This window comes from Oncorhynchus gorbuscha, linkage group LG02 (assembly GCF_021184085.1).
Source record: "Oncorhynchus gorbuscha isolate QuinsamMale2020 ecotype Even-year linkage group LG02, OgorEven_v1.0, whole genome shotgun sequence".
NCBI classification, from domain to species: domain Eukaryota; kingdom Metazoa; phylum Chordata; class Actinopteri; order Salmoniformes; family Salmonidae; genus Oncorhynchus; species Oncorhynchus gorbuscha.
Window position 1 is genome coordinate 83203210 of NC_060174.1, and position 26183 is coordinate 83229392.

At 44.0% G+C, this 26183-nt stretch overlaps 2 protein-coding genes across 3 annotated transcripts in view; one reads left to right on the plus strand and one right to left on the minus strand.

The window, feature by feature from the left end:
* Window positions 1-15797, plus strand: part of LOC124011193 (E3 ubiquitin-protein ligase TRIM37-like) — a 38445-nt gene extending 22648 nt beyond the window's left edge. The window contains exons 18-25 of one of the 2 annotated variants that reach the window (XM_046324307.1): window positions 7819-7901; window positions 9027-9215; window positions 9387-9686; window positions 11096-11251; window positions 11451-11640; window positions 12202-12386; window positions 12839-12985; window positions 13179-15797. In XM_046324307.1, the coding sequence (XP_046180263.1) occupies window positions 7819-7901; window positions 9027-9215; window positions 9387-9686; window positions 11096-11251; window positions 11451-11640; window positions 12202-12386; window positions 12839-12985; window positions 13179-13237 (1309 nt within the window). In that variant the 3' untranslated portion in view covers window positions 13238-15797. The remainder of the gene's footprint in view (window positions 1-7818; window positions 7902-9026; window positions 9216-9386; window positions 9687-11095; window positions 11252-11450; window positions 11641-12201; window positions 12387-12838; window positions 12986-13178) is intronic. The other variant, XM_046324313.1, reaches the window with a different exon arrangement.
* Window positions 15798-18547: 2750 nt separating this feature from the next.
* Window positions 18548-26183, minus strand: part of LOC124011202 (protein phosphatase 1E-like) — a 90695-nt gene continuing 83059 nt past the window's right edge. Inside the window, exons 4-7 of the mRNA XM_046324328.1 lie at window positions 24957-25145; window positions 24595-24738; window positions 24351-24444; window positions 18548-22802 (exon numbers count right to left, since the gene is read on the minus strand). Coding sequence (XP_046180284.1) covers window positions 21886-22802; window positions 24351-24444; window positions 24595-24738; window positions 24957-25145 — 1344 coding nt within the window. The 3' untranslated portion in view covers window positions 18548-21885. The remainder of the gene's footprint in view (window positions 22803-24350; window positions 24445-24594; window positions 24739-24956; window positions 25146-26183) is intronic.

A 26183-nucleotide genomic window follows, 5' to 3' on the forward strand; every position in this document is an offset into this window, starting at 1 on the left:
AATTTAATCAACTGAAAATGTCTGTCACCACACAATTTGTTGATGTAGCTTAGTTTAAATGTAGGCCTAAAATATGATGTTATTAGCCTACAGACTAGTGAACATTACATTTGTTTTATCTGACCACGGAAAGATGTCAGCCAGCTTGTTGGCCCCTTTCTCTCCCCTTGCACCTAGCTATCAGGGGAATTTCGGGAGGTTGTGTTTTTACTTTATGATTGTCACCGCTTTAAGCAGGTTTTGTCACAGGGAACATATTTGATTCTCCGCTAAACAAACAGACAAGCAGATAGGCCTAGTAGTGGAGATTCAGTTGCTCAAATACCTGCGAATCTGACTAGTCAAACCCATGGATTCGCTTTTGTTATTGTGACATCATCATGTTGCAAATGTCTATTTCCTCATGTGTTAAGCAGACCAGGATTTGAGTCCCTGGCGGCGTAGTGTGTTACTGATGGTAGGCTTTGTTACTTTGGTCACAGCTCTCTGCAAGTAATTCACTAGGTCCCCCCCGTGTGGTTCTGGGATTTTTGCTCCCCGTTCTTGTGATCATTTTGACCCCACGGGGTGAGATCTTGCGTGGAGCCCCAGATCGAGGGAGATTATCAGTGGTCTTGTATGTCTTCCATTTCCTAATAATTGCTCCCACAGTTGATTTCTTCAAACCAAGCTGCTTACCTATTGCAGATTTTGTCTTCCCACCCTGGTGCAGGTCTACATTTTTTTCTGGTGTCCTTTGACAGCTCTTTGGTCTTGGCCATAGTGGAGTTTGGAGTGTGACTGTTTGAGGTAGTGGACAGGTGTATTTTATACTGATAACAAGTTCAAACAGGTGCCATTAATACAGGTAACGAGTGGAGGACAGACGAGCCTCTTAAAGAAGAAGTTACAGGTCTGTGAGAGCCAGAAATCTTGTTTGTAGGTAACCAAATACTTATTTTCCACCATAATTTGCAAATAAATTCATAAAAATCCTACAATGTGATTTTCTGGATTTCCCCCCCCCTAATTTTGTCTGTCATAGTTGAAGTGTACCTATGATGAAAATTACAGGCCTCTCATCTTTTTAAGTGGGAGAACTTGCACAATTGGTTGCTGACTAAATACCTTTTTGCCCCACTGTACTAGGTAAACTGTTGACGTTACAATGTTTTTGTAATAACGTCATCTATTAACCTTTTAATAACAAAACAAAAATGACATACATTTTCATATTCAATCTATCGTCATGACCACCGTTGTGGCTGACAGAAACCATTATTCCAAAGTCCCTTTATTTCATGTTTAATGTTCTGAGGCTGGTTCTCCATAGTAACAGGACAAAAGGAATTTGTCTGTGGCCTAAGATTTACCAGGGGCGTGAGGGGTCATAAAACCCCCACATCTTCAGACCCCTAGATCTCTCCTCTGTTGGGGTGGAGAGAGAATCTGTAGGGTTGTGGTCTCCTGTAACCTGACCTGATCAGGACAGTCATGACTATCCCCCTCTGGTAGGTTCAACTTGGAATGATTCTGCATGTTGCAACCCACCATAAGAATGACCATCGGATGTCCTGGTTTCTGGATCATCATAGCAGTCCCCCCCTTTGGTGGTTCACCCTGGGTGAAACCAGGACATCCGATGGTCATTATTATGGTGGGTTGCAACATGCAGAATCATTCCAAAGAACCACCACCAAAATGGACCTGGGAGGTCCGGCAGTGGCTCTGTGTTCCGGCCCGGTTATCCCGGCTAGTGGACCTAGGCAGTAACTTGGCAGACGTTAATAATCCACAACACTCACACAATACATCATTACATTTCCTCTCCAAACGAGCGGCATTGGGGCTCTACTGCTTCCTAAGTGTCAAAGGAAATGAAACGCAAAATAATGGAATAAATGTATACAAAATGTGTCTACCACACCGTAATCATCTCATTTGGACTATGTTCTATACATGTCCAAGGTCTTGGCTAAATGACACTATCATGGCATTGTCTCTGTCATGTCTAGGGTGATCCTACTTGCAGGTGGGTAGTTAAGGCACTTGGAACAACTTGGCCCCTGAAGGACAAAGCTTACATTGGGCATATTACTGGGCTGACCTAGCGAGTTCGGGAGAGGAGGCTGGGACTGGACCCCCTTAGGGGGTTTCAGGATCTACTGCCAACTTTCCAAAAATCGGGATCGCTTCTGTCCCACGGGTGATCCTAGTAGAAGACTTCATTAGGTCTTCCATTGCATGTGTGCGCCTGTGTACATAGTAGGTGCAAATAAAACCAAGGATCATGGTAACAGTCAGGATACTGTCCGGCACCGTCCAAGAGCGGGTGACAGACCAATCTTTTGGTCTGTAGTCAGTCGGGTCAACTAAGTGCCTCATCTTCTACGCTAAGATCAACAGTCATGGCTCCCTCCTACTGGATTTGGTTTTGAATGGCTTGTGGTAACTCAAGAGAACGTTTTACAAAAGCGTCCGGCATTTCAGTCTCTGTGTCTATCCTGTCGTTGGGAAGTTGATAGAGAGCTATGTGAACAATCGCCCCCTCTGGTACCTTAACAAAAACAGGTTCAATTGGGTGATGGAGTCATGGTGTTCGTAAGTTTTTATTTTTTTATTTTAACTTTTATTTAACTATGCAAGTCAGTTAAGAACAAATTCTTATTTTCAATGACGGCCTAGGAACAGTGGGTTAACTGCCTGTTCAGGGTCAGAACGACCGATTTGTACCTTGTCAGCTCTGGGGTTGCAACCTTTCGGTTACTAGTCAAACGCTCTAACCACTAGGCTACCCTGCCGCCCAAGTCATAGTCGGACGCGATGTTGACCAACCATCGGTTCCCTATCACCTCCACTTGTGTAGTGGTGGCCCCATCCCTGGCTGTTCGTTTGGCTCTACAGCGTTCTTCGCTGGTGATAGCTTTAATACCACAAAGACGCTCAGTGTTATCCCTGACAAACGGTTTGCTAGGACAGTGGCAGTGGACATCTTTGGTTAGAGTACACATTAACAGGTTAGGGGTGAGAGAAATCTGGGTTGTTTTCCTGGTAAGCTACAACTGGGGGCGTGGCAATCTTTACGTGGATACTGTTGTGACAAAATCTTAAAGTTGAAAACAGTTCTCAATCAATAGATATTCTCCAGTTCAACAACCGGCAACGTCAGTAGAAATCCCACTTCATTACGATCAACCTCAACTTGTATTGTGATGGCCGACCCCAGACTACAAGCCAAATGTGACTGTAATGGCCTTATCGTGGTTGAAGTAGCTGAGGTCAATATGTTGTGCACCATTGAGAGGGGCACTAGATATGAGGGGATTCTATTCATGGCCAAGTGGTCCATAGAAGATCTAACTTCACAGAGAAAATCCTCCAGTAACAATCGAACCAATTGGACATAGGCATATTCATGGTTCATGACCTCTGCTAGCTTTCCTACAGACAGGATAGTTTTGTTCAGGAGAGTAGCGTATGTGTTGACCACCAGAATAGTGTCCTGGAGAGACTTTCCCACATGTTGCAACCTGAGGGCCTGTGCCTTCATCTGCTGCTGGATAAGTGGCATCTCTTCAGTAATCTCCCTAACATTCCTCTTGACTGTGGCTAGACTGACTGCGTTGACGGCAGTGGTACCTAGGGCAAATAGTGACCCTCGTGGAGTTCTTTCCAACAGTCCGAGGAGCCTGCCTGTTACGCGAATGCAGTCAGAAGCCAAGGTAAGTTACTAGCTAGCATTAAACTTATCTTATAAAAACAATCAATCAATCATAATCACTAGTTAACTACACATGGTTGATATTACTATCTAGCGTGTCCTGCGTTGCATATATTCGATGCGGTGCGCATTCGCGAAAAGGAACTCTCGTTGCTCCAACGTGTACCTAACCATAAACATCAATGCCTTTCTTAAAATCAATACACAAGTATATATTTTTAAACCTGCATATTTAGCTAATATTGCCTGCTAACATTAATTTATTTTAACTAGGAAAATTGTGTTACTGCTCTTGCAACAGAGTCAGGGTATATGCAGCAGTTTGGGCCACCTGGCTCGTTACAAACTGTATGAAGACTATTTATTCCTAGCAAAGACAGCCAACTTCGCCCAACGGTGGATGATTTAACAAAAGCGCATTTGCTAAAAAAGCACAGTCGTTGCACGACCGTACCTAACCATAGGCACCAATGCCTTTCTTAAAATCGATACACAGAAGTATATATTTTTAAACCTACATATTTAGCTAAAAGAAATCCAGGTTAGCCGGCAATATTAGCCAGGTGAAATTGTGTCACTTCTCTTGCGTTCATTGAACGCAGAGTCAGGGTATATGCAACAGTTTGGGCCACCTGGCTCGTTGCGAACTAATTTGCCAGAATTTTACGTAATTATGACATAACATTGAAGGTTGTGCAATGTAACAGCAATATTTAGACTTATGGATGCCACCCGTTAGATAAAATACAGAAGGGTTCCGTATTTCAATGAAAGAATAAACGTTTTGTTTTCGAGATAATAGTTTTCCCGGATTCGACCATATTAATGACCTAAGGCTCGTATTTCTGTGTGTTATTACGTTATAATTAAGTCTATGATTAGATAGAGCAGTCTGACTGATCGATGGTAGGCATACATTCAAACAGCACTTTAGTGTGATTTGCCAGCAGCTCTTCGCAATGCTTCAAGTATTGTGCTGTTTATGACTTCAAGCCTATCAACTCCCGAGATTAGGCTGGTGTAACCGATGTGAAATGGCTAGCTAGTTAGTGGGGTTCAAACGCTCGCTCGGACACTTGGAGTAGTTGTTCCCCTTGCCCTGCATGGGTAACGCTGCTTCGATGGTGGCTGTCGATGTGTTCCTGGTTCCAGCCCAGGTAGGAGCGAGGAGAGGGATGGAAGCTATACTGTTACACTGGCAATACTAAAGTTCCTATAAGAACATCCAATAGTCAAAGGTATATGAAATACAAATCGTATAGAGAGAAATAGTCCAATAAATCCTATAATAACTACAACATAACTTCTTACTTGGGAATATTGAAGACTTAAGATAAAAGGAACCACCAGCTTTCATATGTTCTCATGTTCTGAGCAAGGAACTTAAACGTTAGCTTTCTTACACGGCACATATTGTACTTTTACTTCAACACTTTTTGTTTTTGCATTATTTAAACCAAATTGAACGTGTTTCATTATTTATTTGAGGCTAAATTGATTTTAAAATATAATAAATATATGCCATTTAGCAGACGCTTTTATCCAAAGCAACTTACAGTCATGTGTGCATACATTCTACGTATGGGTGGTCCCGGGGATCGAACCCACTACCCTGGCGTTACAAGCGCCATGCTCTACCAACTGAGCTACAGAAGGACTCACATTTTATTGATGTATTATATTAAGTTAAAATAAGTGTTCATTCAGTATTGTTGTAATTGTCATTATTACAAATAAATTGTTTTAAAAAATGGCCGATTTAAAAAAAAAAAATGTAAAAATTATTTAAAAAACGGTATCGGCTTTTTTTTGTCCTTCAGTAATCGGTATCAGCGTTGAAAAATCATAATCGGTCGACCTCTAGTACCTACACATTATCACATGTGGACCGTATACATAAACACTCACAGAAGGGCTTCCTACGTATTCATACAGACATGGATGCACAAATATATACACACAACATAGAGAACTCTCTCTCACACACACACACACACACACACACACACACACACACACACACACACACACACACACACACACACACACAGACACACACACACACACAGACCCTTGTCTGTAGGGGGAAACTACAGTCAATTGACATCCCCACTCTCTGCCCACAAGGCACTTCTCTCACTCACTCACTCACTGCTGTAGGTCCGGTAGGGCTTATTATAATTTTTTTCTCTGGTTGGACAGATGCTCTGGGATGTGTTGCTCCGTCGTTCCTCTGTCTATAAATTCTCTGAGTGGTGCGGTGGCGAGTGAGACGCTCTGCTGGAGATATGACTCATGTTGTACTGGAGTCTGATACAATAGCTGCTGTGTTTCCCTTGTTATCCCCTCTTTTCCCCCAGGGCATACCTAGGAATGTGTACAGGTCCTTCTTAAGCAGAACAATTTATACCAGCATGCATTAAGTACATGCAGACACACGGACACCTTACTTGGAATACTCTCAAATGGGCACGCACATCCCATGGGGCCATTTGTCCCCTGCTAAAAGGACAGAATGACTTGTCATGAAGCTGTACCATTCCAGAGAGAACATTGCTGTGCACTGTCCATCCAGTTCATCAGTAGAGAGAGTGCGTTCAGAAAGTATTCAGACCCCTTGACTTTTTCCACATTTTGTTACGTTATAGCCTTATTCTAAAATGAATTAAATTGTTTTTTTCCCTCATCAATCTACACATAATACCCCAACCCCCATAATGACAAAGGAAAAACAGGGTTTTAGACATTTTTGTACATAAAAAAATTAATTATATTACATTTATATAAATATTCAGTTTTTTAAATTTTTACTCAGTACTTGGCTGAAGCGCCTTTGGCGGAGATTACAGCCTCAAGTCTTTTTGGGTATGACGCTACAAGCTTTGCACACCTGTATTTGGGGAGTTTCTCCCTTGACTGCAGATCCTCTCGAGCTCTGTCAGGTTGGTTGTTTTCAGGTCTCTCCAGAGATGTTCGATTGTGTACAAGTCCGGGCTCTGGCTGGGCCGCTCAAGGACATTAAAACTTGTCCCGAAGCCACTCCTTCGTTGTCTTGGCTGTGTGCTTAGGGTCCTTGTCCTGTTGGAAGGTGAACCTTCACTACAGTCTGAGGTCCTGAGTGCTCTAGAGCATATTTTCATCAAGGATCTCTCTGTACTTTGCTCTGTTCATCTTTCCCTCGATCCTGACTAGTCTCACAGTCCCTGCCACTGAAAACTACCCCACAGCATGATGTTGCCACCACCATGCTTCACTGTAGGTATGGTGCCAGGTTTCCTCCAGATGTGACGCTTGGCATTCATACCAAGAGTTCAACCTTGGTTTCATCAGACCAGATAATCATATTTCTCATGGTCAGTCCTTGAGGTGCCTTTTGGCAAACTCCAAGCGGGCTGCCATGTGCCTTTTACTGAGGAGTTGCTTCCATCTGGCCACTCTACCATAAAGGCCTGATTTTAATTAAATTTGCAAACATTTCTAAAACCAGTTTTAAGCTTTGTCATTATGGGGTATTGTATGTAAATTGAGGAAACATTTTTTTATTTAATTTTAGAAAAAGGCTATGTAACAAAATGTGGGGAAAGGGAAGGAGTCTGAATACTCTCCGAATGCACTGTATATAGCTGGTCTGTTCTAACACGGAGCACTTTGTGTCTAATCACCCTAAGAAGCTTATTGATGAGGGAACACTTCTCTGTGTGATTTAGGGAGTCCTGGACACACTTTCTAATTTGAGTTGCTGGTCAAGCCAAGGTCTTGCATAAGCTGATTTATTAGTTGGCTCATAATGTCATCTCCCGGCCTTAGTATTGGCTAAGGAACGGAATGTTCCTTAAGTGGGGTTGATTGAACGTGCACAGTTTCTATATCCTTAGAGGCCCACGTAGGGAACCAAATGTCCCCAAATGGTAATTTCTTGTAACAATAAATCGGCAAATGAAACCAATTGATCAGCTCAATCAATTGAAATGATATGTAGACCTTTTTCATGTGTTGCCATGGTTTAGGCATCCGTCAGTTTTAGTGGTAGTTGTCAGCTAAAGGTTTACTCTTATTTTGACCCTGACATTGTAGCAATGTTGTTCCCAGTCCAGATATTGATGGTCTCTGGTTCTCAGGTCTGGGGAGAATGATGTGGAGTTCAGTGGGAACCTGGAGATGGAGGAGGGAGAACTGCCTGACGATGTGGCAGGGGCAGCAGGTAACCTCCTCCTCCACTTTGTCTCTCTCTCTCTTCCCCCTCCCTCCCTCCTTTTCTTTCTATACACTTTCTGTATGCCATCTTTCTCTCCTCTTTCTGATCTAGTTATATCTCGATCTTACTCATCAGATCTCTCTTTAGTGTGTGTTTTAGTGTAATGGGGCTTAAAGACGATGACTCATTGTCAGTGTGATGACTTGTCATGGGTGCTGATGTGGAACGTTTTAAGTGTGTTGTGTGGAAAGGTGGTAGCTTCAGTGGATGAAAACGCAACCAAAGGGGAGTGTAAAGGGCTGCATAACAATGCTTAGATTTGCATGCATGAAGTGTGTCCTGTTAGAAGCCTACTCTTCAGTACTTTGATAACTGATTTCAACTTTAGCAATTCAGCACTGGCCGCCCTTAAACTCTGACATGTTGGCTGTCTCTTTTACTTACTATCTGACTCTCTCCTCTGAAAGGAACATATCCATAATTACATGCCCCATATTGGTTTATTTACATTTATTCATTAAACATTGGCTGCAAAGTGGATTATTGTCCCCGCTGCCATTTCCAATCTCTGATCTCTCCCCTTCTCAAATGCTCATTGTATGCAGACCTTAATGATTGTTCTACTGCTCTCTCATAGCTGTTTTAATTTGTATTTTTCCTTTATTTAACTAGGCAAGTCAGTTAAGAACACATTCTTATTTTCAATGACTGCCTAAGAACAGTGGGTTAACTGCCTTGTTCAGGGGCAGAACGACAGATTTTTACCTTGTCATCTTGGGGATTCGATTTTGCAACCTTTCGGTTACTAGTCCAACACTCTAACCACAAGGCGACCTGCTGCCCCTACATGGCTAGAGTTTGTGGAGGAGTTATCTTGTCTGAAATGGGCCTACTGTAACTCATAATGGAGTGTGAGCTGTTGAGCAGCCACAGCGCTCCTCTGTGTGATAAACCTAGTAAATAAAGATTTCCTTTTGCAACTAGTATTCATTATGCCCTGTTCCAAACTTATTCAAAGCGTCAGTTGACTCATCCAGTATAGTTCACTTTTGGTCTCCAATTCCCCTTTGCAACTGTCTCCTCACCGATGTATCTCTGAACATACCTCTGACTCTCCCCTGTCTCTCCCAGGAGGCTCTAACCATGGGGCCAGGTGTCTGAGGCGTGGTGGAGGTCTCTCCTCCGCTGGCAGCAACAGCAGTCTGCTGGAGATTGACCCAGTCATCCTCATCCAGCTACTGGACCTGAAGGAACACAGCAACGTGGAGTCACTATGGGGCCTTCAGCCCAGACCCCCTGCTTCCCTGTTGCACAGCCAAGGTAGGTGGTCTCTCTCACGGCGTATCCGGTGTATGTGACAATACAACATCTTTTTTTTCTACTCTGTACTGTGTAGCCAAGCTAGGGCACAGTCACAAACATTAGGACAAGTGCTAATAGCCACTTAATCTTTTCATCGCGCTTGTCCCTCTCCTCTATACCTCTCTTCAGTCCAAGTCCACTCCAGAAAGGAGCGGGGTGAGCGCCGGCCTCAGGCAGTGAGGAGGGGAGCCCCAGACTCAGGGGTCCTGATCCGGCTCAAGGCCCAGATGGCTGAGGTGCGCAGTAAGATGACGGATGTCAAGTTTCAGCTGGAGGCGCGGGGGGAGGCCAGGGTAGGACCCTCTAGCAGAGCCACAGGGGAACAGGGGCCCTCTTACCACGCAGACTCAGACCTGGGGCCCAGCAGAAAGTCCACAGAGCTGGATCTGATGGGGAAAGGACCTGGGGCCTCTAGACACTGTCACTCTGGTGAGTGGTGCTCAGGATTGGGGAGTAACAGATTACATGTAAAATATCTTTGACACCTTTTCTGTTTTCTCAATGACATTCAAATTAGCATTGAAAAAAAGGGCAAGTTTAAGTTTGTTCCGCCTGAGCAAGTCTGACCACAAGTCAGAGACCACTATGATGACACACCAAATGTGTTGGTGGATCACAGCAAAAGAGCAGGAATAGGCTTTTGTAGGCTGCTGTCGGGATCCAAAGATTATCCAATTTGAATAAACACTTGGAGGTAAGGATGACAGCAGTGGTCTGGCCTACGGGCAATACGTGTATCACTTATTATTGATAACTACATGGAGCATTGATGTGAATCACACTGCTGCTCTCTTATTTAACTATACTAAACAAATATATAAAGTTAATATGCAACGATTTCAAAGATTTTATTGAGTTACAGTTCATATATGAATATCGGTCCATTTTTAAATAAACTCATTAGGCCTTAATCTATGGATTTCACATGACTGGGAATACAGATATTCAATTGTTGGTCACAGATACCTTAAAAAAATGCAGCATGACACCTTTTGTATAGAGTTGATCAGGCTGTTGATTGTGGCCTGTGGAATGTTGTCCCACTCCTCTTCAATGGCTGTGCGAAGTTGCTGGATATTGGCGGGAATTGGAACACTGTCGTACACGACGATCCAGAGCATCCCAAACATGCTCAATGGGTGACATGTCTGATAAGTATGCAGGCCATGGAAGAACTGGGACATTTTCAGCTTCCAGGAATTGTATACAGATTCTTGCGACGTGGGGCTGTGCATTATCATGCTGAAACATGAGGTGATGATGGGGGGGGGTGAATGGCACGCAATGGGCCTCAAGATCTCGTCACGGTATCTCTGTGCATTCAACTTGCCATCGATAAAATGCAATTGTGTTCGTTGTCCGTAGCTTATGCCTGCCCATACCATAATCCCACAACATTGACATTGGTTGTGAGGCCTGTTGGACGTACAGCCAATTTCTCTAAAACGATGTTGGAGGTGGTTTCGGTAGAGAAATGAACATTAAATTCTCTGGTAACATCTCAGGTGGACATTCCTGCAGCCAGCATGCCAACTGCACGCTCCCTCAACTTGAGACATATGTGGCATTATATTGTGGGGCAAAACTGCACATTTTAGTGGCCTTTTAGTGTCCCCAGTTAAGTTTACAATTTTGGAGAGGTAACTAACTGGTTACATTTAGAAAGTAACTTACCCAACCCTGTTGGTGCTATACACCTTCACTGTACACAATACACTCTACAATCTGTGGAATTGAATAGCATTTCACAGCACTTTCTACGGTTGACTCTAAACAGCCAACTGGGGAGCTATCGACTGCTCAGTCAGATGTTCGTCCAACTGTGGTTTGTGTGGCAGGAGGGAAGAAGGCCTTGTCTCCCAAGCAGGAGGGCAGCAGGCTGGGCCCGAGAAGAGCTACAGACGGAGTGGAGAAGGAGTCAAGAGGCCAGAGCAGTGAAGAGTTGTCCAGTGATCAAAGCCTCTTCCCCAGGGACACCCCCAATGGATCAGAAGGTCAGTAGTAAACCCAGGTAGAGGTTGGGTTAGCAGGGTTTAGACCTGCACCAGTGATGACACACCGCCATGGCTCCACCTAAGTACCCAAATGTATGGTTGTCACGTGTCACACTAATTTGTAAAACATTCATGCATTGCACCAAAAGCGAATGACTTCTGACTGACCAGTGTTTCCCTGTGCTGTGTCATACTGTAGGATCCCTGAAGCCACACAGCGTGCACAGCTCCCCTCCTTCTCTGGGCAGCTCATCGTCATGCTACGACAGCAAGCCCTGCATTTCCAAACACGACCAGGAGCAGCTCTACGGGGCTGATCTGTACGCTCTGGGGGGCCTCAACGGCATCTCCACCTCCACCATAGCACCACCCAGAACCCAGCCCATGGGGTAAGACTATAACACCCTGTTCCTAAATCTAACCCTAGCCCTTATGCATTAGTGGCGATTCCGTTACATTTTCCCACTTCAAAAACAAAGTTTTTCTATAGTCCAGGTGCTTGGAGAAGGGCACATGATAATTTGAAACTATACTTGATAAGTGTTTACCCCATGCCAAAGCCTCTCCGATTGAACCATTTGTTTTAGGCGTTATATTTGTTTTGAGCCACAGTGATACGATTTGTTTTATTACTTTACTGTGCCAACCTATTTGGACTACTGCTGATCTAGCTAACTAGACTGGAATTTATGAATTTATGCACCTCCCTATTTTGGGATTAAATTGGTTTTCCCAACGGACAAAGCAGGGCTGAGAGTGAGCTTTTCTCCAAACTGTTTAGGTTTGAAATAGACCAGCAACTAGTGGTGAAATTATTAGCTTTCACTCTCTTGCCAAAAGTATCCCTACAGTACCGTGAGAAAGAAATGAAGAAAATGATTCCCATATGTATTGAAATCAATATAATTTGTGGTTTAAACAAATGGCAAATCAACCTCAACCTCCCTTAGGTCCGGCCTGCTGAGGGACAGATCTCTGGACTGTGACTTGGAGGAGACGGCTGAGGTCCGCCAGTCACTGCTCTCCCTGGCAGAGGGACCCTCTTCACGCCCTGATGAAAGTGAGCCGTACTGCTCTAACCCCCCTCTTCCTCTACCTCGACCCTCCTCTATGGAGGAATGCTATTGTGACGGCAGTAAGGATTGAGCTCCACTTTTTATCTGTGGATAAAATATACTGTAATCTAATACCATACTGGAGGTATAGTTAAAATCTTCTTGGTGAAGGGAATTTTAAAGGATGTTTATTCTGCAGTTTTAGCCCTAATGATCTTGGGGATGAGTTGTTGTCTGTAGAGAGACAGAGAGGTGTCTATTCTGCCCTGTGCAGGATGAGCTGTGCTCTTGGCGGTGATGGTGTTTCCCTTACCTCGGAGATGCCGCTATATTGGTCTTGGTGGTTCCCCCACTCTGTTGCATGTACCTTTTCTCCCTCTTTCTATCTTTCTGCTGTTTTCCTTTCTGTCCCTCCGGCCTCCTCTTTTGTTGACCCATGTGCCCTTTCTCTCCCTTTTCTGTTTGCCTCTCTCGTTCTCTGTCACTCTGATTTCTCTTGTCCTTTGTGCCCCCCGCTCTTTCTGTCTGTCAGGTCATCTTGTCCATAAGCAGACTGTGGTGCTGCTGCCAGGTATGAGCAGTGACAGTGAGATCGACTGTGACACGGAGAACGAAGATGAGGTGGTGGCCATGGAGGCTGGAGACTGCTGCTATGATGCCCAGGCACTGCCCTGTGCAGGTCAATATTGTTCCCTGCCACACACACATATATGTGTAACCCCTTCACACAAACACTTAAACACACATACATTAGTGTGGGATCTCATTTCTGCACACTTAACACATTTTAGCCTCAAATCAGCTTGCCAGTACCGTGGAAGGAAATGAATGCTAAGCTCAGTGTTTTAAATGCGTCTGTTCTTTCCTCCCAGGGACCCAGTTGAACTCGGACGACCTGTGCTTCACCACAGGAGAGAACACCGAGAGGTGATTCCCCTCCAACATGGCCTCCACAGCCGGTCTAAACAGTGGCCATCGCCATATGGGCACTGGAGAGCAGTGTATAGAACTTTAATGTACACAAGCACTTGTGTAGACACTTGCATGCAGTCATTCTAGTCACCGGCAACCCCAAATGCAATGAGAATGCTACAACTCACTAAGTGAGCACCTTGATGATGACTGCAAAATATGTAAATATATTTGATCACTTTTTATTAATCTCCATTTATATTTAAATGTAAATTGGGTTAAATATGAGTTAGAATGGGGCGAGGAACAATATATTTGCGAGAGACATTCTTTAGGCTGTCGTTGTGAAAAGTAAAATAGTAACATTTTATCATATGTAACTAACCTCATGGTTGATGTTTGCAACGTCTAAATACTCCGATTGGGCTTTGGTCTGGACATCGATTGGGCTTTGGTCTGGACATCGATTGGGCTTTGGTCTGGACATCGATTGGGCTTTGGTCTGGACATCGATTGGGCTTTGGTCTGGACATCGATTGGGCTTTGGTCTGGACATCGATTGGGCTTTGGTCTGGACATCGATTGGGCTTTGGTCTGGACATCGATTGGGCTTTGGTCTGGACATCGATTGGGCTCTGGTGAATTTTGAGAATTAAGCACAGTACACCTGCTTCACAACAGAAAGAGAACCTTAAAATCTCTCTGCCTTTCTGATTCAATAGGTGCTATTGATGTGTTTGTGTGGAGGAGCACAGTTAGGCAGGCATCACACAGTGCTGTAATGAACACACCATTCTTGAAAACAGTCTGCACGAACGCCTTGAAGTGGATGCATTTAGTACCTTTATTCCTGTTTCACCATTGATTTAAAACTTGTTAGGAAGTCCCTTTTCTGTGCAAATCTTATCATTGCAAACTACTGTATTTCGTCTACTACTCCCGGTAGATTGGAGTTGCTTGCTCCCCAGTAAATCTTTCAGAACAAGAACCAGTTTTTCTGCTGTGTAGACACATTGAAGGATGTATCAATGGTACGTCCTTCTCTGGCATTTTTAAGAGATTGCTACCTTCTGAATGTGTATTGAGTAGTTTCTTAGTAGAAAATTAGGCATGACTCTTGTTCACTGTAGCGGATTTTGCCCGAATTGATGATTCACACTGACCTTTCTTGGTTGACAGTCTGGGCTTCAAGTGCTTTTTAACCTTGTCTCGTAATTAAACATCAAAGCTGATGTACCTTATCTGTACATACAGGGTTCTTTCTTTCACCAGTAAGTGTTTTCTGCAGCCCTTGTCAAGATCAGCTCTGTAACATAGGCATGTATGTAGGTAGTGTTTTTGAGTTTTCTGCGCTGCTATCTTAACTATTTTTCTGTATTGTGTGCGCAACTCCTCCCAGTTCAGCTATTCTGCTCGTCTTTGAAAAAATGGGTCCATGCAAACTCACACATTTTGACTTCTATGAAGCAGATATAATTTTGTTTTTCAATTTAGTCGATTCCTTTTCAAAAAATGGATCCAAATGTCACATTCCATCGTCTTGATTCTAGATTATTTTATTTTGCTTGTTTTCTGGGCAAAATTTGACCAAGGCAATATTTGGAAAGTCATTTGTTTGACAGAGACATGTGTAAATAAGTGTTTGTTTTGTACAAAGGCTTCCCAACAGTGATGTGAAGTGTTCTGTTCTTTAAAGCATGTCATGGAGCAATTTTCTTTCAATATCCTTTTTTTCCCCATCAGAGGGTGCCATCTCTTCCTTGTAGTTGAGCTTTGCTGTGTGACCGTGGACCATTTTATTTACACAGTAACATTATATTATTTTCAACACTTGAAAAGCAATCTGACGACCACACTAGCATCCACATGGACATCATAGCAGAAACTGTACTCTTTGTACCATGGAGAACAATGAACACTGGCAAAGACTGTCTTCATTGAAATGTACACTGACAAGGTGACCCAACTGAATTTGTAAACATTTCTATCTCTTGAAAGGGAGATGTGTAAGATGTCTCAAAGTATACTGGTGTGCATTGACTAATAAGGAAATATGTTCTAAATGCCTGAATGGAGAGCTCAGTGGTTTACACTATAAATATCTTCCTTCAGCTGTAGGATGCCTGATGTTTACCCCCAGCTGCACAGCCTCCTAATGTTCCATCATGTGTGCCTAAAACTGCATGGCTTTAATGGAGTTGAACAGGCAGACGGAGGGTGGACAATATGCTTTAAACCTCTTATTGTGCCCTTGTATATACAGCTCCAGATTCATCCTGATATGGTCTAATTGTATCTATTTCACTGTCAGTTCACTATGCACATTTCTGTTTGTGCCCAGGTTGTAGCTGTGTGTTTGTCTGAGTGGGGAAAGGGCTGACTTAGGAAAGGTACTAGAAAGAGGGTGATTTAGATGGTTTCAAGTGTTCATGCTTTCCTTTGTGTCTACCATGAGTGTTTTATTTGATATTGTCCCAGAATGCAGTGGGATTTTTATTTGTTGGGTATGTGTCATTTTTTTGTTGTAACTAATAGAATATGACATTTTAAGAAATAAAATATTTTATGGTTTCTTGAAACTGAATGTGTGTTACCTAAATATGGAAATACTTATGAAATGGCTGAATTTATGTAACAATGAAAATCCTGCTTTTGTTTTATCCAACATCAACTGTATGAGAGCTCCATTGCAGATGTGGAGGCAACCACAACAGTGGGAGTTACCCCTCGTCTTTTGAGGTCTGCATTGTATAGGAGGGTGGGTGGTAGGGGCTTTAGTGTGTCAAAAGTGTGTACTTGAGTGAACGTTGGCACCTGCCATGTCCTGCTTGCATCCGGCCAGCACCAACTCTTCCTTCTTTCAGAAGGCCACCAAGCCCAGAAGCGGGGCTTGATTTAGGAGGATTGGAGAGGACATGCTGCACATTAGTCCGCAGTGCAGAAAGCCCGGTAGGAATTGACATGACTCAAGTTACTGTTATCCTACTACAGGTAAATAGTCTGTTTAACAGGTTTCCCTCATCCCATTTCTAACCACCCCATAATGTTGTATTTGTATTCACATTACATATGTTGGTAATGTGTAACGAAGCTACTTCAAAGTGCTATCACTAGTGCTCCACTTCATACCAATGTTTTCTTGAGTAATTGCTCACATTAGTTAGACATTGATTCTCATGAATAAATTGTTTTGAACTGCTGATGGATTTGAACAGCTTTCTAGGTCTAAGCCATTTTGGTTAGTGTGTTGTCAATAAAGCCACAATGTACAGGTCATAATGTACCCTGTAATTTCTCTTCCCATCATGTTATGATAGTTTTTAATATGTTAAGTTTATGTTCAGGAAGTGCCTCAGCCCTTCCACTGAAAATGTCCATATTGTAATCCCCCTTTTCCTTAGCCCTGATTTCACTCAAACTAGAACAGCAGATCAAATACATCCAGATTAAGGCCTTGATTCGATGAGATCAAGTCTTAACCGGCGATAGCTGACACATGCATAGCTTTGTTTTGGCGGTGTTGGAGTAACCTCGATAGAGCTGTCAAAACGGTTAGCAGCTGCTCTTGTGGTCACAAAGTCACACCCACCCATTTACATTAGAACAGGGGTGTCAAACTTACTCCATGGAGGGCCTAGAGTCTGTCTAGACAACTGTGAGGGGAGTTCTTAACTAATTAGTGACCTTTAATTCATCAAGTATAAGGAAGGAGTGAACCTGCAGACACTCGTACCTCAGTGGAATGAGTTTGACACGTGTGTTAGAAGTTCAGAACAAAGTGTAGACTATATAGAAATAATGATGCTCAAATTGAAAATAATGATGATTTCTATCAGCCTAATCAAGATATCGATTACATCTCACATTTTAGTGTTCGAACTTGTAAACAATGTTGCAACAATGCAACTCCGGGCTGCCAATGGTAATGTCCGCTTTAGGTATAATGCTGGGAGCCGCTTGTGGATTTGACAACTCTTAACACAGTTCCACCTCCGACACCGTCAAAACAACCGCTATGCAGGTGTCAGCTTGGGCGGATCTGATAGAATCTAGCCATAAGTGTTGAGCTGATTTAGTTTTTATAGTAACAGGAGTCTGTTGATAACTTCCAAGCAAAGCAGCTATGACAGTGTTTTGTGTAATGCCAGACTCCATTAGAGTAAGTCCCTATTTCAGCCTTCAATTAATGTCCCTCTCGCAACACTACATCTTCCACCCTTATTTGCAGGCTCCCAGAAAGCACTCCCCTAAATGAGAAAATGGGTCTATTTGGTCTGATGCCCTGAATGTCCCTTAATCGATCACTAGTGTGACATAGATTAAAGCCATGGCTTTTCCTGTGGGGGTGACTCGATTACATTTGGAACACGCAATCTTCTGTGAAACCTGGTGGATATTAACGCTCACTCATCTGTTATGTCAGATGCTAAACTGCTCTAGATATGGTCGCGGTCATAGTAATTAAGTTTTGTGTGTGTGTGTGTCAAGCTGATGAACAAGAGCAGGGATTTACTCTCCTCATTATTTGTATGTGTGCCTTAAATGCTGCAGCAAGAAAGGCCATGAGCAAAAGCTCAGCTGTGGTGCTGCTACATAATGTCAAATGTTTGGGCCAGCAGGTATATCCCTGCACTTCCATCTGTAAATAGTATACCATACCATGTGCTATATGGAGCACAAACGTTGTACTTAGTAAGTCTGAAAAGCTGTTTCTGAAATTCTGTTGTAATTTGTGAAGTGTTCTTGATGTACAATGCTTTAAAAAAAGGTACACAAATAATGATGATGAATGCTTTATGCCAGAGAAAAGATAAATGGACATCTGACTGCACACCATTCATTCCACCTGGAGGGTGAAATAAAAACATTGCAATTTTTCAGTTTCTCTGCTTGGATGTTAACAAGGAAGTGCCCTCTTCGTTTTCCAGTATATTTTATTAAAATGCTGTAGCTTGCCATCCCTATCTTAAGAATGCTTGACACACTTTACAGGGTGCTGGCAATTACCTAAACTGTGAACACTAGCCATCGTGTACATACATGGGCATACGCGCATATCACCACAGGACAGTTGGAGGCCTTGATTAAAAATAATCTTGGTTGTTAATTAAATATGGCTGTTCTATCGCTAGGGTCTAAGCTTGACAGGTGGAGGCTAAGGACACTAATTAAGTCTCCTGGCTCTCTAAGTGGAGCCACTGGAGTCTCGACAAGAGTACAGCACACAGGCTGAGGGTTTACACACACACACGTTTGGGAGAATTCCATATGCCTAATTATAGTCCATCTGGTTGTACAAGAGGTCAAATAAAACTCATCAGACAAAATACTTGGTTCAATCTTTATACATTATACTAGTCACCAGTTCAGATACACACACGTGTTTATATTACGAGAAGAACACAGAAAATACAGATACTGAAACTTTTTACTGGTTTACCTAACCTGCAGGTTGGGGAACAGCTGGTCATGGGTTTGTCTTCAGGGATGCCTGGTGTACAGAGTTTGAACTGCCCTGTGAGAGGAGGATGGCCAAGCTTAGAGACACTGGGCTGGATTCAATCCATATCACAGAGGTATTGCGTTACAGCGTTATTGAAATTTAAAGACAATGTTCCCATGTTAGTGGAAACTGCATTCACAGTAAACAATGCATTTGTTTCGGCTCAATCGGAAATTACCTTTACATTTCTATTGTGCGATCTGTAACATTTCAGTTATACAGATTGAATAGAGCCCTTTGTTGTGTTTCTCATTGGGACTAATTCAATTTAGCCACCAAACATATTAGTGTACAGCGACAACTGTCCAAGAGACATCATAGATTGTGTCCCATACTACCATTGAGCAGAAGTAAAGTGGTGTGTGCTCATGTCAATGTGAGCACTGGTTAGAGTTTAGGAGGGTGGCTGTTAGTTTGATCTGGCTCTAGCTCTGCCTTTCTCAGTGAAGACAAACCCTCTGAGCCTTTCCACGCGCGACTCATAAAGATTCATTATTGCTTATAGGAACAAAGCATTTTGTTGACACAGTGCAGAGTCATGAGAGCAATTGAGTGACATAGGAAAGGGAAGGGGAGAGAGCGGAAGAGACCTGAACTGTGTGGTCTTTTACTATCATCAGGGAAAGTGTCATACTGGCATGGGGGGGGGTCCTTTGTACCGCAGCAGTGGGTGAGAAAGAGAAGAACTGTGGGTTAAGCGAGCCAGCAAGTTTAGCTGAAGAACTATAGAGTTTGATTTTCTGTGTATGGCTTGGTTAAGGTTCAGCGTCTTACAAACGACTGAAGCTATCAAAGACTGTGAGGGGGTGACCATTTTGACATTTCAGTGGATGGTCCTTGAGGAGCATTTAAATTCCCATGTTCCCTTGTCACTCAAGCACTGCTAACGTATATACGACTCTCCTTCCAAAGGTGTCACATGAACAGTACAGTACATTGCTGGGGGCTGTGAAGCTTGATATCAACACAGAATATTGGTGATTTTATATAGCAGACGTATAAGACAGACCACATGCATACTCTCAACACGTACCCACACGCCTGAACACATTCATACTTACATGTACATAATATGAATGTACTACTATTTCAATAAGCAATTGGTGCCCCGTGTGAGGAATGTTTAGGATGGGAAAGATGTGCACCTTTTTTTGCTCTCAAAAAGAAGCAGAAAGCTCCAAAAAAGCAGGTGATGTGAGTGGGGCTGGGGGTGGGGCTGAGGTAGGGGAGACTCAGGGCATTTGATAACTACCTTTATATATTCAACTTTATTGTTGTCTTTCATAATTGGTCAGAAAATGGCAATTAGTGTGGTCTGCTGTTCCGAGAGTCGAAATGCAGGTGTTGGTTACACAAAGAGAAAGATGCAGAAGCATGGGCATCTTTTAACCCGAAAGGCAGTGCGCTTATTCACATCGTGCTCCTTCAGAGTGGAACACCAGGATAGAATGCTCAGCTTTGTGAGGATACGGTGGTAAGCTGATCAATTATAGATTATTTCCTCTCCCACGATCAGCAAAACACCTCCAGAATATTGTCTTCCAGGTGTACTGCATCCAGAAATGATTTTCTTATATCCACACAGGGAGCGTCGCTACAAGTCCAGAACACCACTACTGTCTCAGTCCTATTGGGCCATCTATGAAGGTCCCGGGAGGGCTCCATGTACATTCTACAACTGGAATACATTCTGCTCTCTGGAGATGCTTAATGGTGACTGTCCAAATGGTCTTCTGTAAATGACCACCATGCTTTTCAGTGGGTAGGCCAGCAACTCAATGAAACTGGAGCGGGAGCGGGTGAGGTTTTTAAACAAAAGTATGGAAATGGCACAATGTGTTTAGTAAAAGTTGAAAATGTCAGGAATGGCACAAACAATTCCTGTTTTCTTAAGGGTATAAAGATGGGTTTTTCCAACAGCGAGAATTAACCTTCTTTGATAAATATTGAATGGTGGTTGCCTGGGCCAGGAGAGTGGAGGCACATTTTATAGAACCTAGTCATTGCTAGATAGCATTTACTATTTTATTTTTATAAACTTTTATTTAACTAGGCAAGTCAGTTAAGAACACATTATTATTTACAATGACGGCCTGGGAACAGTTGGTTAACTGCCTTGTTCAGGGGCAGAACAGATGTTTACCTTGTCAGCTCAGGGATTCATTCTAGCAACACTTCTGGTTACTAGTCCAATGCTCTAACCACTAGGCTACCTGCTGAAACTACGGAGTTTCTGAAAAAATACCATTTACATTTGAAAGGATAATGAGATTAAGATTAATTTATATATTTGTCAAACCAGAGATGAAGACTTTGACATTGATCATGCTTATGCTCTATTGTTGTTAGTGAAATTTTAAAGCAGTATAGTGATTGGTTAAGTAGCCCATGTAAGTGATATGACACACATGGGTCCGCATTGTAATGGGAAGCTTAGAAGGGACTTTGTCGACTGAGGCTCAAAATTCCCATCCATTTTTCTTTTTCAGGAAATGATCTTAAGTGACAGATATTGAAGGCATATGTTCTGCTGCTTTGTCTTAACTATTCTGGCCCAGTAAGTCTTGCAATGCCTGACAGGGAACTTACTCACACCCAACCTGTTGGGAAAGACTTCTCGTCAATGAGAACACATCTTGTGTTTAGTGTTATGTAACCATCAATTTGACAGGCATAGCAGGGACTGATTAATGTCTGCTCTTGCATGATGTCATCCCCAACATTATAAATAGAATATAATTTCTTAATAATATCCCCTTTTAGATGCCATTATCCTCTATTGTAACCCCATCTGGAATACATATCGGTCTATACATGTTGGATTTATTCAGGTAAGTGACCACTAATCTTATAATCCTGTATTAACTACTCCCATTTATGGAGATGGAGTGAGTGGATAATGTGTATTCCATTATGAATCTGAGTACAGTACAGTATGTGTTTGCAATATGGGCCAGGAGCAGTAAATTGTTATGTCCAGCCTCCTGAATGGGGCTGTGTGGCTATGGGGAGGGGTAGGTGCTTGTAGAGATGAACGGACGGATGGACGGGGTGGTGCCAGTGTCCTGGATGGGGAGTTTATGATGGATGGATGAATGAATGACTGTAGTCAGATAAAGGAAGGGGCAGGAGAGAGAGGAGCTAGTGGAGATTATGTCACATCATCAGACTCTGCTGCCGTTGGGTAGGTGGGGGAGGGCCACCCCAGGCCTTCTCTCAGGGCAGCGCTGGGGGTAGGGCACACTACGGGTGGAGTGCAGCAGGCCGGGGAGCTCCCTGGGCGCTCGGCCCCAATCCCGGGACCACCACCCCCATCTGGGGCTCACGCACTCCATCCTCCGGGTGTGCCTCCCCGCGTAGCCAAACAGGGCGGCCGCCAGGGGCCATTGTCCATCTGAGCTGGGATCTTGGCAGGTGGGGACTCTGAGTTTAGGCCGGGGCTTGTGCCTGGAGCCCTTTAGCCCCTCTTCTAGACAGGGCAACCAGGCCGCGCCACGGCCCTCGGCAGGCATGAGGTTCTGGGTGAGGCCTAAGGACGGGGACGGGTGTGAGCTGGCAAGGGGGAGCCTGATCGGACCCTCCTCTCCCAGCGTGGGCCCCAGCAAGCCTAGGCTGGTTCTGTCCGTCAATGAGTCCATGCGGTCTTCATAGCCCAGGTCGGCTGGAGCCGAGCACTGCTGCAGGAAACAGTGACTCTTCCCCCCAACGTCCGCGGTGCCCCCGTCCTGGCATGCCATCTCCCCTTGCCCTTCCTCCTCCACCTCCTCATCCTCTATTTCCTCTCCTGCCCCCTCCTCCTCTCCCGGGGGGGGCGCGCGGAGGTCTCTAAGGAAGACCACAATGACGGAGATGTTGTCGCTGGAGCCAGCATCGCGGGCCGAGGCCACCAGCTTGTGGGCCACCATGGTGCTGTCACCACTGTTCTCCGTCAGGTGGTCGCTGACCACACGCACCGCCTCATCAGGACTGACTGTGTCATAGAAGCCGTCGCAGGCCAAGATCAGGTAGTCCTCTGTGCCGTCCAATGTGACTATGTGGTGGTCGGCATCGCCAGAGATGTAGGGCTTGTGCTCATTGTCGCCTGTCATACACCAAGAAAAAGAGAGATAATAAACGAGGGAAACAAATCATATATTGTAAAAAAATATATAATTGAAACATTTGTCAAAGTGCTGAACAGCAACCTGGGCATAAACACCCCAAAGAGCTGAAAGCAATATAATTTGAAATTCCGTGCTGTTTCTGTCATGTCCACCATGCTATGCATCTGTTTTGAAATCAAGGTGGAGAAAAACAAATAATACATTTTAATTTAATAAATAATTATATAATATCTGCTGCTTGCCGCCTTTGCTTTCTGTTCAGCCTTTTGTGACTAATGTATTTATATAAACATGTAAATGAATGTCAGTGTAGCAATATCTGTCCTCTCTCCTCTCCTGCATGCAGTAGGAAACAGTTCTAATGTAGCAGCTACAGTATTTCCTGTCGAGAAAGTGGTTGTTTTGATATCAGATTAGGGAAGCTCTAGGATTTGGGAACAGAAGGTCACAGTAGGGCTTCCTCACTAGCCACCACTAAAATAGCTACCGGGAAATAAGACTAGAAGCTAGCCTCAAGTTGCCTTGTGAATCAGTGCTTGAGGTCAATTAGAATTGAGGTCAGTGGTCTCCCGATTGGTGCAGTGATGTAAGACACTGCATCGCAGTGTTAGCTGTGCCACTAGAGATTCTGGGTTCGAGTCCAGGCTCTGTCACAGCCTGTCGCGACCGGGAGACCCATGGGGCGGTGAACAATTGGCCCAGCGTCGTCTGGGTTAGGGGAGGGTTTGGTTGGCTTCCGGGTTAAGTGGGCATTGTGTCAAGAAGTAGGGCGGCTTGGTTGGGTTGTGTTTCGGAGGACACACGGCTGTAACTATCTAATTGGATACCATGAAAAAGGGGTAAAAAAAAAAAGGTCAGATAACTGAAATTCCAAATCAATAATTGAAAAAAGTGCATCTAAGCTATTTAAAAATAAAAATCCCTTCCTGAATAGAATGACTTCAATTTGAAATGACCCCAAACCTGTTGTGTATGTGAATAGGTACAGGATGGATTCTAAGGCAGTCTTTACAGTCAATTCCTATATTGATGCCAGTGATGTTGTAGTATTGGAGCTGTGAGATTATTCCATTAAGATTTAAATAGCTGCTGGGAAATCAGACTGGTTACGTACACTCGTGTATGCATATAGGTACAGGCAACCCCCACCTCTGGGTTGCTATTTGTCTCCCACTCAGCACTGTGTCAGCTGGCCCTTGGCTGTGGCCCATTAGACTCTGTCATGACCTCTCTGCTCTGGCGCTCGCATAATCACCCAAATAGTTTAGACTGATTATGGGCCTCCTGCTAAGTATGCAGGCACACATACGCACTCTCTGCAGGACACACCTACACGACATACTCCGACCCCTTGCTGACCTCTCAATTTTATCAACACTCTTCTCATTCACGCTGGCGGTGACACACACACACCCTCCAACCAGAGGAGGTCCAGGGGGGACTCAGCAACAGACATGGTACAGCAGCTGCAGTCTGTATATTGTACTATATATGGTAATTGTATAAGGCAGTGATTGTTGGTGTACCAATGGCTCTGGATACGGACAGGCTGCCATTAACCCTCCATGTGCCGAACCAGATGACACAACCTCCCAGAGCTTCAATACGCTGCTTCTCATCCTGTAGTGGGAGAGAGAAAGATGGTATTATGTATAACGGTATGTGCTTGTATATGTGACAGACATCTCTGCTTAAGTGATGTTAGCGCCTGTGTGTGAAGTGAACAGTAATTAAGTGAGTGTGTTTTGTGTGTGTGTCTGTGTGCATTACCTCTCTATCAGGCTTATGAGGCTTCATCAGTTCCACGGCCTGGCCCTTCTTGACCAGCATGACCTGAGAGTCCCCCAGCCAGGCCACGTACAGGGTCCGCCCCCTCAGGAAGGTCACCACCCCCGTGGTGCCGCAGCGCAGGTTCTGTCACACACACACACACATTTAGACATAAATACAGTGTACAGTAATAACTGTTTACTATGATTCACAGAAATGTTACATCTATTAGAAGCAAATTCTGAACAGTAATAACAAATGCTCAGACATTTGAATTAACCTTGCTTCTCTGCAGTTCTACAATACCAGTAGTATTGAAATGAAACCTTCAAGATTAATGTGGCCATTGTTTGAGCCCTTACCTCCATCTTAGCTTTCCGGATGAAGCGTTCGTCGGTGACTCTGAAGGCGCGACAAAGGGCCTCCCCTGGATCCTGGCTGAAGCACTCCTGGTGCACCATGTTGACGTGGAGGTGGTTGGCGGCATAGATGGCAGCGTCCACGCCCCCGTGGCCATCGAACACGGCGAAGAAGGCCTGCTCCTCCTGGTCCTGAAAACACACAGTGTAGGGTCAAAGGTTAAAACAGTATGACCTGCAATGTCATATAGCTTTAATATTTCTTCCCTTCATTGGAGTCATCACTTGTTATAACATGATGGTGATTCATGTATAGTGACTCTCATGCTTTGTAAACATCAGAGTATGAAGCAATGCAAAGCATTCATCTGTCCTATCTCAATCATCTTTACAACAAGGTTCCATAAACAAACTTAACTGGTACATTTAAATTACCGTTGGGTATACAGCATAGTTGTGTGTCACTCTCATGACGTTGTGCGTTTTCCATGAATGGCATGTGTAGTGCCTCGTCGCGAATATGCAAATCCAAATATAACTGGTTTGTGTCTCCACTCATCCATCTGCTTTAATTAACTGGGGTTTAATGCCAATTAGCCGGCTTACCCACCACTAGCACGCTTAATAGAATGGATAAACATTTGATCCGACGGAATAATTATCTCATTATATATATGAGGATCTTTGAGCTGGTGTGTCTGCTTGTCTGGGATGTCTTATTGGTCGGTTGGTTCAGAAGTGATGTGAGGGAATTATCCATAATCATCTGGAAGGACTGGCAAACCAATAAGGATAGGATTTCAATGACATATCTGATTGACTCTGTGTGGCTCAGATAACATGCCATTATCAGCCTGGGGGTGTGTGTGTGTGTGTGTGTGTGTGTGTGTGTGTGTGTGTGTGTGTGTGTGTGTGTGTGTGTGCGTGCGTGCGTGCGTGCGTGCGTGCGTGCGTGCGTGCGTGCGTGCGTGCGTGCGTGCGTGCCCGAGGGAGCATGCTAGAGCACTATGGCCAATAATGCTATTAGAAGCATTTAATTCACTGGCAGCCACCTAATGTGCTATTATTTACTGCTCTCATTGGGGCTGTATTGGGGATAAGTTGGATAGTGGAGTTTTATTGATCTTCTCCCTATAGTGAAGTGAGATGGTAGCTTCCCTGCAGGGCATCTGGATTAGCCCACCGGGTTAGCCTACTGGGTTTACCCACTTGTAATCTGATCCTAGATCT